This window comes from Episyrphus balteatus, chromosome 3 (assembly GCF_945859705.1).
Source record: "Episyrphus balteatus chromosome 3, idEpiBalt1.1, whole genome shotgun sequence".
Classification (NCBI taxonomy): Eukaryota; Metazoa; Arthropoda; class Insecta; order Diptera; family Syrphidae; genus Episyrphus; species Episyrphus balteatus.
In genome coordinates, this window is record NC_079136.1 from 37805206 (window position 1) to 37821425 (window position 16220).

The window sequence follows — 16220 nt, forward strand, 5'->3', positions numbered from 1 at the left end:
CTGTAAATGGTTTTTATACCATTCACATAGGGAATCGCAACAATTATAGGGCAGTAGTAGTAATTTCTATCAATAGTTTTTTTCTTCTTTCAAATTTAATTAATTTTATTTTTGATTTGATTCTGAGTTGTGTTTGCTTCGTCTTCACTTTCCAAGTATTTTATTAAAGAGTCCACCTTAGTTTTGTTTGATTTTTTTTTTTCAATTTTGTTTTTGTTTTTTTTCCTTGTCACTATTTTTGCCGGCAGAATAATGCTTCGAACATTATTTGTCGGCGCAAAATTAAGTGGAGACTTTTTCTTTACAGCGGCTTCAAATATTTAAATTTTGCGCGTGAACTGCGTACTGCTTGGAAAAATATTCAAGACAAAATTTGTCCCGAGAAAAAATTTGTATGAGAAATAAAATTTTTCCCGATCTGCGTACTAGGCTTAACTGAAAATATAATTCACGAAAATGCAGCTTTAGAAGAGACCTAATAGTCCAAGTTAGAGGTAAAAATTGGATTCAAATGAAAGATAAGTTGATACTGAAAATAAAAAAAAATAGGGTTGCCACTTTTAAAATGGGAACTTCTATGTGGCAACCCTATTTGAAAGGAAAAATTATCACATAAGTAATACATTCATATCTTTGTTGTTTGGCCAGATAAAAAAATTTTTGAAATGCCAAACGAAAGTCTAAATAGTTAAAAAAAATAATAAAATAATATAAAGAACGTAAGTCTATAAATGTGGCAACCCTATTTAAATGAAAACAACCCTGACAAAAATCTTCTTTGAACAAAACATTATATCTTTTTATGCACAAGAAAGCTACACTATACACCATATTTTAGATAATACTCTCTTCTATCTAAAAAATGTCTTGTGCCACCTCGCAAATGCAAATAAGTACTCGGCAGTACTCGAAGTCAATGTGTAGGTACAGTGCGGTTCACATGGTTAGACGCACCAATTTTCGTTTACATAAATTTCATTTTTTTTTGTGTGTGTGCAAGAATAACCAAAAAAATTGTATTTATTAGAATGGTTATTTAGTTCTTAATAGAAAAACAAAAAGAAATAGTGGGTGAGTGGAAGTAAACGGTACTTTTTAGTCCTTCTTGTCTGTGATGCAAGAAAAAGGACAGCTTTTTTCGGTTCACATGATTAGACGCACACCTTAAATTAGTTAGTTTGGCGAGATCTACTGCACTGATTTGATTAAATTTGGAAGAATAAACATCAAGAAGTTATTTTTTAGTGATTTTCATTCAAAATTTGTTAAACAAATTTCTGAGCGCGAAAGAATAAGGGATACATGACGCGTTGGATTCCAAAGGTCTTTGCATTAGCCCCATTGCCAAAAAAAATAGGATGAAGTGACTATTTCGAGAGAAATTATTTAAAAAACAGTGCCTTCTACGAAAAAAAACTTTAAAGGAGGAACAATAGAAGCTTTAACACCTCAGGAAAAATGAAAATTTATAAAAAAAGCGTCGAAAACAGCTCTATCCCCGAGCAAAATGAAAGAAGAAGCTCGGCTAACGGGAAGAACATCAACTTTTCGGTGATTTTTTTTAATGCTGAACATCCTAGATTAAAATAAAACTTAAAAATAGTCTTTAAAAAACGCCGTTTGAAAAAAAGAGCGGTTTGAAACGAAAACAAAATCGAATGTAATATTAAATGACTCCCAAAACCATTACTCCTCCTTTTCTTGAATGTTGAAGTGTCAAAAACTTTTCCTCCTTGTGAAAATCGTGAAAGTTGTGGAAATACCCATGAGAACAATTCAAATTAAATTCTTTTTCATTAAAAAAAACACATTTCGCCAATTAAAAAAAACTTCAAAAACTTGTTTCCCACGTTATGTGAAGACGTGCGATCTCCATCCGCTGTTTCTTTCAAATTGTGCTTTTTAAAAACTATTTTTAAGTTTAATTTTAATCTAGGATGTTCAGCATTCAAAAAAATTCACCGAAAAGTTGATGTTCTTCCCGTTAGCCGAGCTTTTTCTTTAATTTTGCTCGGGGAAAGAGCTGTTTTCGACGCTTTTTTCATAAATTTTCATTTTTCCTGAGGTGTTAAAGCTTCTATTGTTCCTCCTTTGAAGTTTTTTCTTAGGAGGCACTGTTTTTTAAATAATTTCTCTCGAAATAGTCACTTCATCCTATTTTTTTTTTGGCAATGGGGCTAATGCAAAGACCTTTGGAATCCAACGCGTCATGTATCCCTTATTCTTTCGCGCTCAGAAATTTGTTTAACAAATTTTGAATGAAAATCACTAAAAAATAACTTCTTGCTGTTTATTCTTCCAAATTTAATCAAATCAGTGCAATAGATCTCGCCAAACTAACTAATTTAAGGTGTGCGTCTAATCATGTGAACCGAAAAAAGCTGTCCTTTTTCTTGCATCACAGACAAGAAGGACTAAAAAGTACCGTTAACTTCCACTCACCCACTATTTCTTTTTGTTTTTCTATTAAGAACTAAATAACCATTCTAATAAATACAATTTTTTTGGTAATTCTTGCACACACACAAAAAAAATGAAATTTATGTAAACGAAAATTGGTGCGTCTAACCATGTGAACCGCACTGTATAATATTTGATAAATGCTATAACATACCTCATGTTTTAGCTGAGAGTCTTTACACAAAATGTCAGGTGCTTCCTCGCAAATGCACTCTTTAAAAATGTTGGCAAAAAAATGTAAAATCTAGATTAAGTGTTTTTTGAAAAATAAGTGAATTTAAATTTTTTTAAAAATACATGCACTCTGGGAAATAAGGTCCTACAGTTATATATATATTTTTTTTTTTTTAACTTTGTTTTATGTCTATCGATATTTTTTTTTTTTTTTCAAATTATTTTTTTCAATTTAAAACGATTTTCCAAAAAAAAAATTAAAAATTATCTATTATACAAAACATTCAAACCAAACAATTAACAATCTTCGTTTGGAGGCCAAAACTACTCAAGAGTTAAGAGATGTTTTTGTAATTTTAGAAACAAATTTTACAATATTTTCAAATTTTAATTAAATTTCTTATAAAATTAAATGAAAAATATTTATTTAAAAAAACTATAGTATTTATTTCTTGGGTTATTAACATTTTGATCCATAACGGTGATATTGTTTGTAAGGCTTGATATTGAGTTTTTTATATTACACAAACAAAAAAGTTCATACTTCCTATGAACTATGTATATGATAAGGGCTATAGTCCTGTTAAAAAAACGAATTTTAAAGTGTCACCAAAAAGCTCCAGGCGGGTTACATTTCCAAAAAATGATTCCAATTTGATGTTTACTCTTTTTTAATTAAAATACCATGTGTTAAAGATAAAAATATATATTTGTTTTTATTTATAAAACATTTTTTTTAAATTATTTCAAATAACTTAGAACTATGTAAGGATTAATGTTGCATAAGAAACGGCTTGTTAATAATAATATCAAAACTTAACCAAATAAACGAACTCAAATAGAGTATTCAAGCAAGATCTAGCCATCAATTTCTTGCTCATCTAGATATTTGTTCATATCTTTTAAGACATCTTCCTTAAACAATCTTAAATTTCTATCAGACAACTTTCCAATATCGAGAAGTAAGCTTTCAAAAAATGTCACGACTGATTCTTCACGTGATTGAATTGATTTTTCCTTGGCATTAAGGCTCGATTCAGATGTGTCCTTTTTAATTCGCTTTGCAGGTTGTGTTTCTTTTTGATCCTCATCAGTAGTTTCTATCTCTGACTTTTTCACACAAAAGTTATCATCTTTAGGATTTTCTTCTGCTTCAGATTCTTTTACCAAATCTTCAATCAAATTTGTTAACTCTTCTTCATTAGTTTCTTCGTCAGGTTCTGATTTCACAGAAATCGTTGTTTCTTCACCAATTTCAGATCCTAATGATTCTTCTTCAGATTTTATTGAACTCAAGCTCAGATTTTCATCCATTGTTCGATTTTCACTCTTATATTCAATATTTGAAAATGATGTTGTTGAGTTATCATTATCATCAATTTTTGTTGTTGCTGTACGATTTGGATTATTCGTTTTTTGTCTTTTTGGTCTCACTTTCATATATTCATCGAGAAAGGACATGTGACCTGCAAGGTACCAGGGTTTTATCAGTTTGTCTTTAGGGCCTTCTTTATTTTTCCTCATAAATTGAAGATGTCTTGCATATGATGAACGAAAACCAGCCCATACTGGGGTGAGATTCTGTATGGCGAAAACGAACAAACGTTTTCGTGTGTGCGAAAGGTTTGATTCATACAACTTGAAAAACGAAAAAATTTGTTCTGTATCTGTCGCAAATTTTCTTTCGTTTTTCAAAAACGAACGATCGTTTTCGTTTCGTTTTTTATAGAATGTACCCCCTGTTCTACATTCTTTGACTGAAAATAGAAGAAAAAGATCAAAGATTTTAGTTTTCAAACTTTGGCGCAGTTTAAAAAAAATACATTTGAGATTGCCATAGTAATAAAATGCACGACTGGGATCGCACGCACTTGCTCTTATGCTTAAAGTTACTCTAATGTTAAAGCTTTTTATTCAAGAAAATTTAAAATTTGATACTTTCAAGAAATTAAAAATAATAAAATCTGTTTTTATAATTGATTAAACAACGTTTTAAATGATCTTTAGCAAAAAAAAACATGTATGCCAGTTTATTATTTGTATAAAAAGGAAATTTTAGAAAAAAATTATCGAAAATCGTTAGAGCCGTTTTCCAAAAAAATAATTTTTTATATTATTATTTTATTTTATATATACATATACATTTTTCAAAAAAAAAGTTGGTATACCATTTGGAAGAAAAAATTTATTTACACATAAGAACGAAATTTCAAAATTTTTCATAAACCCGTTTTCAAAAAATTGATTTTTCAAAAAAAAAAAATTTGAAATATTTTTTAAAAATCCAAAAATGAGTTTTTCGAAAATTTTCTAAAATTTTCTAAAATATTACATTTACTTAAACTCTTTTGTATAAAAATTTTCGTTGAAATCGAGTAAGTCTTGTACGAGATATTCATAAATCAAAAAAACCATTCTATGACAGGTACCGTTAATAACGGTACAAAAAATATTTTTTTGTTTCAAAAGTTGGCTCTTATGACGTGTTATACTACACTTAAAATTTTTAATCAAAATCGTTAGAACCGTTTTTATAAAAAATAAAAATAACTTTTCTATTACCGTTATTTATGATAGGTAGGTACCTACCGTTAGTTTTAGTCCTACAAAAATTTCAATTTGTTCTCTAGGGAATGAACCAAAACTGTTTACTATCAAGTTTGAACAAAATCACTCGAATAGTTTAGGCTGTAGCTCGAGGTACATACAGACAGACAGACGGACAGACAGACAGAATTGCCGGACCTACTTTTTTGGCATTCTCCATCATCGTAATGTCATGTAAAATTGTTATCTCGAGTTCGATTTTCTTTACGAATCCTAAACTTGCCCTATATCGCAAGTAAAAAAATGATTGTACACAAATTTGTAATTTTGTTTGCCTCATATTCTATCAAATTATGTCCAATCTGGCACCCTACGGTTCTAAATTCACCTATATTTTTTCCAAGCACCTGCATGTGTACACATATTTATGTATTTCACTTTTTTTTATATTTTTTATAAAACTGTTTTGATATTTTCGGGTCTTGCATTATTAATTAAGTTTTTAAGCTATTGCATAGATTTTATCGCGGGCCTTAAGCGCTGGGACCAAATCAAGAAGTTTCGTAACGAAAAAACCCAACCGTATTTATGTACATATATGGTACGTTTTTACGAAGCTTGCACAAGCCACCAGTCTTAATTTTGATATGGTTGTCTTTAAGAAATTGTAACTTTTTTTGTAGGTGTCGTACAGATATGGTTGAGGCATAATTTTAAAGGCGAAATGATAAGCTTTCCAATGTTTTAAGATTTATATTATAAGTTTTAAAATAAAAAAATAGACCAAATCGAAATGAAAGAAAATAATTTTTTTTTATTTTTTTGATGAAAATTCATTGCATTCAAAAAATTCCAGGTTTTTTCTCTAGAAGTCGTACAAACATGATTGAGATGAATATTGGAAGCTTAAAGATGACATAGAATGTAAAAATATTGACAATATTTCTTTTTGTATATAAAAAAATTGACATAATGTGAAAAGCTAATTTTTAATTTAATTAATTTAAATAATTTGTTTTCCACTTTTTTACAATACATTATGTATTGTACATAAATGTATTGAGCTTTAAAAAATATAAATTATGACGTTATCATGTAAAGCTATCGTCCGTAAACTGATTTTACAGACAACCGTTTTTTTTCTTTGATAAATTATTGTAACTTGAATTAATCTCAAAGAAAAAACTTGCATTAATATCAAAGAAAAAAAAAATAGGTACTGCACAAATAAAAAATAAGTAAATAATTAAAATTACATAAGCCGATAAAAAATGCTATGCAATAGCTTTACGACGGGAGTCCCTAGTGCCACAAATTTAGTTTTAATTGAATTTGTTAGGTTGCCTATGCTATCATATTATGTCTAATCTGGCAACCCTATAGGATCTACCGATTAATTTATCTTTCTTTTTTTATGGCAACCAATATTGACGTCTCTGGCAGCCCTATGGCTTTTTCCACACTATTGTTTTTTCCTACGAACATAATATTTTAATGTTGGAGCTTCAGGCAACCCTTTAAAATTCTATATTTTTTCCAAATACCTAGTTCAGGTACTAATATTTTTTTTTTTTTTCAAAGATTTGTGCTTTGATATTTTTACCTCATTCATTATCAATTTATTAAATTTTTTTAAATTGGTTTTTATGTTTCAGCGCATCTGGCAACCCTATGTTTAATTCAATAAACTATTTCAATCAATTTTCCATCCTATCAATTTAAACTATTTTGTACATGTATCAATTTTATAAGTCTGCACTGTTCGACCTTTCTTTTGTTGTTTTCAGTACCTATCATATTCAACAAACAACATTATCTCTATCAAAGACGTACACACACACACATATATTTTTGTTTTCGTTTTTCATTCTTACCATCCATTTTCATAATGTTAGCAATTTGAGTCCAATATTCATCTGTAACAAGTCTCATTCTATAAACTTTCGATTTTGTGTTATATAAAGCAGGGCGCGCTTTTATTGAATTAATAAATAATTCAGGATCAAACATTTTTAATTCACAGTGTTTGTTTTTTTAATGAAATTACACAAAAATAAAATGAATTAATTCGAGAATAAGAGAACACAAAATTCACAACATATCACATTTAATTCATATACAAATCTAAATTCAAAAAGATAGGCGAAGCAAAATATTCTCATTCTCACAGATTCCATAAAGCGAATTGTTTTTTTTTTTTTTCTCACAACATTCCATTCATAGCGCAGGGGAAGGAACCAGTTTATTTGAGTTTTTGTACCTTACCTATACGAATACGAAATACTTTTTTTTCTTTTGTTTGTGATTTTTTGTATTCAGTGCTGTCGAATGTGTGTGCGTACTTAAAAGTACTGAATTCAGATTCATGTACGAGTACTAATTAAAAATAAAATGTGTACTTGAATAACCAACTGCAGGAATGTTTTGACCTAGAGGAAGTCGACTGCACTTTAATACTGGGGGTGGGTACCTATGTTTTATTTAAAGAAGGTATAGTGAACAAGTGAATTTTGATAGCGAAAATGTATGTATGCCTTCAATTAGTGCTAATAAGCTAACTTTTTTGTTTCTATCTTTGTTTGGATATTCTATAACTTATGTCAAAAATCTAAAAAAAAAACTCATGTCCGCAAGTCCTAATTTTTTTGTTAAAAACAGACTTTTTTTTAACGCAGTATCTTACTAAAATGGTTTTAGTATTTTACTAAATCGTTTAAAATTTTGAGTCAATAATTGCAATTTAACGCTTTCGAACCCAATCTATAATGAAAATCAATATTAAAAAATGTTTTTTCAGTATTATCGTGTCAAAAACATCACAACTAAGAAATTTGAATAGCAAAAAGTTATTTTCCAAAATAATAAATAGCAAAACTAATGTGTTACTCTCATGTTACAGTAAGTAACATGCACTGCCTATGACCACCAAAAAAAGTCGGACAACTGAGAAAATAACTTTTTATGGAACAATAACACTGGTTTACAAAGGTTTTGTTGCCGAAACAAAAATATACTTTTCTGAAGGTTTTCGGTGTGTTGAACTCGATTCCGAAGTCAGAAACAACTAATCAGCTCCCGTTTTTGAGATATTACCGTTAGAAAATGCAAAAAAACGTTTTTTTGGGTTCTTCGGATCTTATTCTTTTGTATAAGGAAAATTGTTTGAGCATAGTTAGTAACGGTTTTCATCTTTCGATACCTGTTCAAATCTTTTCAATATCTCTTGTATTGCCTGAGATATCTTAAAATGAAGTAAGTGGGTTTGGCTTCATACATCATAAAGGAGATAACGATCATATAAAATTTATAATAATACCAAACAACTGAGGATATCTCGGGCAGTAAAAAAGATATCGGAAAGATTTAAACAGATTTAAAAAGGTGGAAAATAGTTCTTATAAAAACCGTTACTAAATATGCTCAAACAATTTTCCTCATATAAAAGAATAAGGTCCGAAGTAGTGCATTTTCTAACTTTAATATTTCAAAAACGGGTGCTGATTAATTTTTTTTTACTTCGGATTCGAGTTCAACGCACCGAAAACATTCAGAAAAGTACAATTTTGTGTCTGCAACAAAAAAAAGTTTAATTTTGTTAACCAGTGTATGTATTAATGTATGCTACTTCTTCTAAGCTATAAAACAAAACACTTTGTCGATTAACATTTTTTAATATCTTTTTTTTCAAAATAATGGCAAAAAAAATTTTTGCGAAAATAAAAATATTTGACAAATTTTTTGTAATAATCCAGTAACTAGGCATTATTATCTTTCAATTAAGCGATTGAAACCTAAAAAATTATTTAATGGAATATTTTTTACGAATTTTTAAAAATATGTTACATGAGAGTAACGCTGAGTCCGAAAGGGTTAAAAAAAATGTACCTACCTTTTGCTAATTTGAAATTTAGATTTGTATTGATAAATTATATGAATACTTTTGCAAAAAAAAAAACGTCAATAAGATCGAACCAGTAATTTGGGAGTAATCTAAAAAAATGGTTCAATTGGAGTTACCGTTAAAACCAATTTTTTGAAAAAAACTTTTGTTCATTGAAAGATAGAATTTGTGTTAAAACTTATATTTACATTTTTTAATCAAAAAAGTATGAACTATTTTTGAAAAAATTTAACTTTTTCAATATTTGTATGACAGATACTTTATTTTATGGTCCAACAAAATTAATTCCAAAAACCTCCAACATCAGATATAACGACAACATATCTCTGAAAACTATTAAATTTTAAAGTTTTTAAAAAGAATCATAAAAATCGGAGCTATCCGATCTGAAAGGCATGTTGATGCTGATGGAATTCACATGTTTGCATACCGATTTAATAAAGAGTCAAACATCTAGATATCCAAATAAGCTCTAATTAAGGTTAGTTTTTAAGGTCTTTTAAAATTTGGAGAGATTTTTTTAAAAAATCTCTAGACCAGATAAAAGAACTTTACCTAAAGCAGAATTTTTAACAAAAAAGATAAAACAAATTTTTATAAATAAATTAAAATGATGCTGTTATTAAGTTTTATTTAGTCTTTGTAAAAACTTTTAATTTAAATATGTGCACACTTTTACTTCAGTACAATTTTAATGTTAAAAATAAAGATCACAGTTGTGGCAAACGGCAAAACTGTCAAACAAATTAATTCAATTTAATTTTCCTGTTCGTCAAGCAGTGTATTTAAATCTTCCATAAGTTCTTGTTTTAACAAACGTTGCCTTCTTGCAGTTAATTTGTTAAAGTCTAACAGCATGCTCTTAAAAAACTTCACAGTTGCATCTTCTTTTTGTTGTTTGCTAACAGATGAAGATGACGGTTTTTCTACTATTTCTTGACTTTTCATTATTTTCTTTAAAGGTTCTTCTGAGGATTGATCTTCTTGTATCGGTGATCTCCTTTTCTGGGCAGGTTTATTATATATTGCTCCTTCGAAAGTCTTTGTTAGTTGTACTGTTTCACTATTCGATTCATCGGAAATTGTTGATAAAATTGAAATACAATCCGAAACATTTTCATTTTCTAACAGAGTTTCATTTTTAATCTCAAAATTTGATTTGGATAAAATTGTGTCTTGTTGAACTTCTAAGCTCGATTCCATTAATAATTCTTGATTTTTTGGATTTTCTTTTTTTGACTTTTCTGTATTCTTCTTCGGATTGTGCAAGCGCATATAATTCCGCATAAATGCCATATTATCCTTTAAATACCAATCATTTTTCAAAGGCAAATTGTTTGCATTAGATTGCTCATATCGTATTTGTCTCGCAAATGAGACACGTAAATTTGACCACTTGGACTTGCATGTATAAACTGAAAGTAAGGAAAAATTGTTTAAAATTTTGAGTTGTCTTTTAGTAGGAACGGAAGTAGGTATTATAAGCTAAATTAAATGTAATCAAAACACTGTGCAAGTTTTTTCGAAACAAATTTTAAGACATTTACGCATTGACTGTTTTCCCTATTTCGGATCCGAGACATCAATTGGCATCATTAGTTTTTTTAGTTATCGGTACGACTTTGAACACAATTTTTTTCGGAAGTTTTTTCAAAAATTTTGAAAATTTTGCGCGGTTTAAAGTGATTTCTCATCCAAAAACAATGTTTATATTGGTATTAATTCTGTTCAACGTTATTAACTACCATTATTTTTTTCAAAAAACTAGTCGATTAAAATTTTGAAAAAAAAAATTTGTTCGAATATTAAAAAAATTTTTTTTTGGCGTGATAACGTCTTATAAATCGATGAACCACGGCAGCATCTACGAAAAAGTGACGTCATTTTCTCCCGTTCCACTTGAAAATTTTAGCAGTGCGGCAAAAATTCTTATTCAAAATTAAAAATAAGCTTTTAGACATCAAAAATTTTCTATAGTTTATTTGAAAGATAATAACCTAACGTTGAATACATTTGGAGGATTTAAAAAAAATTCCGTAGTTCAGTAGGGTAAATAGGGGTAAAAGAAAAGTGGCTATTTTCTAAACGCGACGTTGTACATATTTATATGATTTATGTATTTTTATCGATAGATAAGTTTATTGTAAGGCTGTAGTATTGAAAAATTCTAAAAAAAATTCAAAAAATAAGTTATAAATGGTTTTTTAAAACTAAAACATGAGGAAGACCTTTGACAAAGTAGTGATTATAGGTAGGGAACATTTTTTTTTTTGACAATTTCAAAAACGTCATTCAAAAGATAATAAAAAAATAGATTAAAGGACTATAACTACGGTGACCATCCGTCCCGGTTTGCCCGGGACTGTCCCGTATTTCTATAGCTTGTCCCGGGTTTTTATTTAAGAAACCCGGGACGTATAAGTGTCCCGTATTTTGTAATTTGTCCCGTGATTGTCCCGTATTTCTACATTCTCTGATTTTTGTATTCAAAAATTTAAATACTTTGTACGGAAAACAAGAAAACAGTATAAAACCATTAGTTTTTCGTCAATTACTTAGTTTTAGCTTGTGTTTGTCAGGTTGAAAAGCTACATCAGAAAAAGTTTTTTTCGTGTATTGAACAACATATGAAATGGATATTACAAAATTTCAAAATCATTTAAGTAAAATAAAATTTTTAAAACAGCTCTCATTATTTTGATTAAAAAAATATTTTTTAAGAAGTTATTAACAGTACCTATTATAAACCCGTTTTCTTGATTTCTGACTTCCTCGTAAACGACTAAAATGTTCTCATAAAATAGTTTAAGAAATCTTGATATCAAAATTAGGAAAAATTAGGAAAACTCATTTTATTATTTATTTTTTTTTTTTTTGAAAAACCAATGTTTTCAATACAATCCAACGAATTTTTTATCTGTCCCGGGTTTTGCCCGTAGAAATATGGTCACCGTAACTATAACGGATCTTTTTTTAATCTCTGCTTTTCGAAATATGAATTTTTGAAAAGCACCTACTTTTGTTTGAGTATTTCTGTGTGGGTTTTTATTTTAATCATTTTTTCATAGCGTTCAAAAAATCTCAAACTCATGAAACTTATAATTTATGACCGTGCGCATGCTGGCGCAAAAAATTGGTATTTTAAAATGATTTTTGATCGAATAACGGGAAAAACAAGTTTTTTTCCCAAGTTTTTTGACCGTTTTTAACCGTTTTTTATTTATATATATATTTTTTTTCAACAGATAAATAAATGAAATTTATACTGTAGATAGATAATAAGACAAGACTATAATTGTGCAAAATTTGAAACAATTTTGTAGTCACAGTTTTGAGATAACGGTAAAATAAAGTTTTATTTTTCAACACGTTCTTCCTTTTGATCTAGAGCAGATGAAAACTCAATTTAACTATTGATCATGCTGATAATATTACCTTTCATATATTGATATATCACACATAACGGTACATTTACTACAAGCTACACAATGTTAAATTAAAAAAAAAACTTCAGAAATACCTCGAACACCTGTGGAGATCTGCTGCGTATTCTCAGTTTGAAATTTCGACATGGTTGGCTTTGAAAAATTCTTACTTTTTTTGTAGACATGATAAAAATATGACTGAAGCGTCATATGAAAGGTAAAATAATAAGCTTTCTTATGATATAAAATTTAATATAGGTTGTAAAAGAAAAAAATTAATTTAATTGCGTGAGAAGATAAAAAATATTGATATTTTGGCTTTTTTTATGAAAACTGATTGGGTCCAAAAAATTCTAGCTCTTTTTTGTAGATGTCGCACAGATATGATCGAAATATTTTGAGGCTGAAATAATAGGCTTTAATATGGTAAATTTACTATAGGTTGTTATAAAAAAAAAGGATTTTTGGGTGATGGAAGTGATTTTTTTTGTTAACAAAAGCACACAACCTGTTTTCTTATGACGTTATCACGTAAAATTATCGTCCGTAAACCGGCTTTACAGACAACCACTTTTTTTCAAAATTTTGATTTTGAAAATAAATTTTTTTAAAACTAGCCCATTAAACAGCTTTATTTAAAAACATGATAAATGAAAGATTAAAGGTGTAACGCTGATTTTTAATAATTTTTTTCCAAGTCAAGTCAATTTTTTTTTTTTAAATAGTCCCTTCCGACTAACGGTCCCATACAATTTTTTTCTTCTTTTGACCCTACCCAAACGCTCTAGCATTTTCGAACATTCATCCTGTATCACCCAGTATCGTTTCTCTCAATTGTTGCCAACCCAAAAACCACGTTTTATCTATATCGTTGGTATTCATAGCTCTGGTTTTTCATAATTTCGGTTTTTCATACCTTTGACACGCATAACTCTGTCGTGCATAACTGTTATTTAATTTGAAAGGAATTCAACATAAGGAAGCCATCTTACATTTTTCCATCTGACATTTCTCTTTTCTGACAATCTGCGCATGATATTGCCTTGTCTCCTTATACTATGGTTAACTACACAGTTCACTACTATTTCTATGTATATTCCATACATACCATCTGCATTACACTCACGAGCAACTTCTTCCCAGAGTTTTTCTGTTAATTTTGTATTTTTAAAGTCTGGAATTTTAAAATTATATAATGCAGGACGGTTTTCAATTAGTGAGATAAAATCTTCAATATTTGTTTTCATTCGATGCATTTTTTTTTTTGTTTGCTTTATTTTAAAACCTCTACACAATTCGAATTAACAACTGCACTGAACTGAACAGAACGCAAGGAAACAGAATCTGAAACTGAAACAAAAAAGCAAAACAAAAAACACAAAAAAAAAAAAAAACACCAAAACAAATAATGTTCGGGCGAATTCGTTTTCAATATGAAACACAAAAACAATGGAAATGCAAACACGAGCAGCAGGGGCAGCACGCAGCAGCAAAAATAGTTTATATTCCCCTTTGTTGTTTTGTTTTTTTTTTTTTTCTTTTTTGTTTGAAACTCACAAAATTTGTTTCAAAAGTATGTAGGTTTGTTTGTGTGGAAGTATGTGTTAAAATTGTTATATGAATATACTAAATAATTTCTGTAAATATGTACCTGTAAAGGTATATTTTGTTGTTATTTTCTTGGTCTCGTTGTTTTTACGCCAGTGCTGTCATATGTAGTAAGAACATGCAATATACATCTTACTAATTAAGTACAGGTAAAATAGGCATTTATAATTTTGATGATAGGGTGTTTTTTTTTGAAGTGTTGAGTTATGTGTGAGAATTAGTCCAGTGCATTTATTTTGTTCATATATGGGCGACCCAGCAGTTTGTACCACCCCCAAATTTTTTTACTCATTCCATAGAGCATTGGCTGAATATCATTACCCTGATTTTTTGCACTCGTGAAATACACCTTTCGGCTCCATCTTGGATTTTAGTTTTTGTTAAATATCTTGATTTCTATTTATCCTACATAAAAGTTGAGTTTACAAAAAACGTAGGCAATTAAATTTCGCGTCTTTTATGTTAAGAACACCTTTTCGATATACAGAGTCTTCAAAATTATCTTGCTCTTGATTTTGTTTAAGAAGTGATGAAATTCTGAGTTAGTAACACAAAAACTGTTAAAAAATTTTCACCCCAATGAAAATTGGTAGAAATGTTTCACTTATAACAAAAATCAAGAATCTAAGCAATCTATAAAAATATTTTAGGTGAAAGGGTGTTTTTTTTGGGAAATAAGGAAAATCCGCGATAAGTCCGATAAAATTAATGGTTAAAAGGTATAATAGGAATAAATTAAGTCTGCTAATGTGGATATATTGGAAAAACAAAATTATCGGGCCACCCTAGTGAAATTTTGTAAAAACGTTGCATTTGGGATAGAAAGCAATAATAAAGAGTTTTCATGAAAAAAAATTTCCTTTTTTTAAATTTGAAAGGGTTTTTTTTTGTTTTTCGAAGAAACAGTAAAATCTGTACCTAATTGGTCTCAAAAAACCAATGATTCATGTATAATGTCAAAGAACTTTAGTATAAATATTCAATTTGTCATCGAAACAAAAAGAAAAAAGAAATATCTAATAGTTGCCTAGCCAAACGATTTTAAAAGCGCATTATCGTACTTGTTTTTGTTCTTGGCAAAACACTACAAATGCAAATTTATGGATGAAAACCATCTCGTGAATCTTTTTGGTTGAGGCCCAAATCTCGGGGTTCCGGTTTTATTTTATCGGTTGCAAAAAATTTTTTTTTTATTTTAAAGGTAATTAGTTATTACTAAGGCTATGAAAAATAACAGTGGTGAAAAAAGGAATAGAACCGATTCGAGTGAAACAGTGATGAAAAAGAAAAGTGATCAATTTTTATTTTGGTGAGATTTTGTTTTAATACAGTCAAATAAGGAGAAAAAAGGGGTAAATCTCGGAATGAATGTTAGTAGAAATTTTTTTTGCTCAATATCTTCCTTTTGCCATTCTATAACATATCTCAAAAGTCTAGAAAAATCTCATGTCCGCTTGTCGCGATTTCAAGGACAAATCGCGAAATGGAGATTTTCAAAATTAGCAGAAATAGGCTATGGTATTATATACACATATGATACATGATTTCAAGGCATTTTTTAATGCTGATTCCAAAAAATCTAAAATCAAGACAATCTGACGTCTCTGGAAAAAGTTATACCTGTTTTTCATCTGTCAACTCATATTATTATAACAGTTGCAAACTTACTGCCGAAAAACCCTTAAAAGTTATGGTAGATGAACTAAATTTTGCATGAAGATTTTAGAATCCATCATTATTAAAAATCAAAACAATCCATTACAAAAAATATATATACCTACGAAATAATGGTATTTTTTGATGGAGGGGCAAATTTTAGGATATGCACTAAAGAAGATTTTTGTTCATCTTAGGAATAAGTGCTAATAGGCTAATTTTTTCATTTTAATCTTTGTTTGGATATTCTTTAACAACCCTCAAAAATCTAAAAAAATCTCATGTCCGCAAGTCCTAATTTTCTTGGTTTGAAGATAAGGTGCAGATTTTAAAAAATTAATAAGAAAAGTTTAAATTTTTATATGTATACCAACATAAGCGACATGATTTAAAGGTATTTTTTAACACTCATTCCAACAAACAAGTCAACCTGACCATCCCTGAAAAGT

General features: G+C 28.8%; 2 protein-coding genes across 2 annotated transcripts; both read right to left on the reverse strand.

The window, feature by feature from the left end:
• Positions 1-3324: 3324 nt before the first annotated feature.
• Positions 3325-7236, reverse strand: LOC129915241 (uncharacterized). The gene is made up of 3 exons (XM_055994721.1): positions 7056-7236; positions 4374-4391; positions 3325-4202 (listed from the first exon to the last, which is right to left on the reverse strand). Exons 1-3 carry the CDS (start codon positions 7189-7191, stop codon positions 3493-3495), a joined length of 864 nt encoding a protein of 287 aa, XP_055850696.1. The 5' UTR covers positions 7192-7236; the 3' UTR covers positions 3325-3492.
• A 2468-nt stretch (positions 7237-9704) lies between these two features.
• LOC129915849 (uncharacterized) lies at positions 9705-13846 on the reverse strand. The gene is made up of 2 exons (XM_055995539.1): positions 13616-13846; positions 9705-10497 (listed from the first exon to the last, which is right to left on the reverse strand). The coding sequence occupies exons 1-2, from the start codon at positions 13761-13763 to the stop codon at positions 9839-9841; spliced, it is 807 nt and encodes a 268-aa protein (XP_055851514.1). The 5' UTR covers positions 13764-13846; the 3' UTR covers positions 9705-9838.
• Positions 13847-16220: the final 2374 nt, after the last annotated feature.

Bases quoted from the DNA above. Each gene is read 5' to 3' on its own strand.
- LOC129915241 (XM_055994721.1), bottom strand. From the start codon at position 7,191: ATGTTTGATCCTGAATTATTTATTAATTCAATAAAAGCGCGCCCTGCT.
- LOC129915849 (XM_055995539.1), bottom strand. From the start codon at position 13,763: ATGCATCGAATGAAAACAAATATTGAAGATTTTATCTCACTAATTGAA. The intron at 10,498-13,615 runs GTATGTATGGAA...CCTTACTTTCAG, and splicing joins TCGTGAGTGTAATGCAGATG to TTTATACATGCAAGTCCAAG.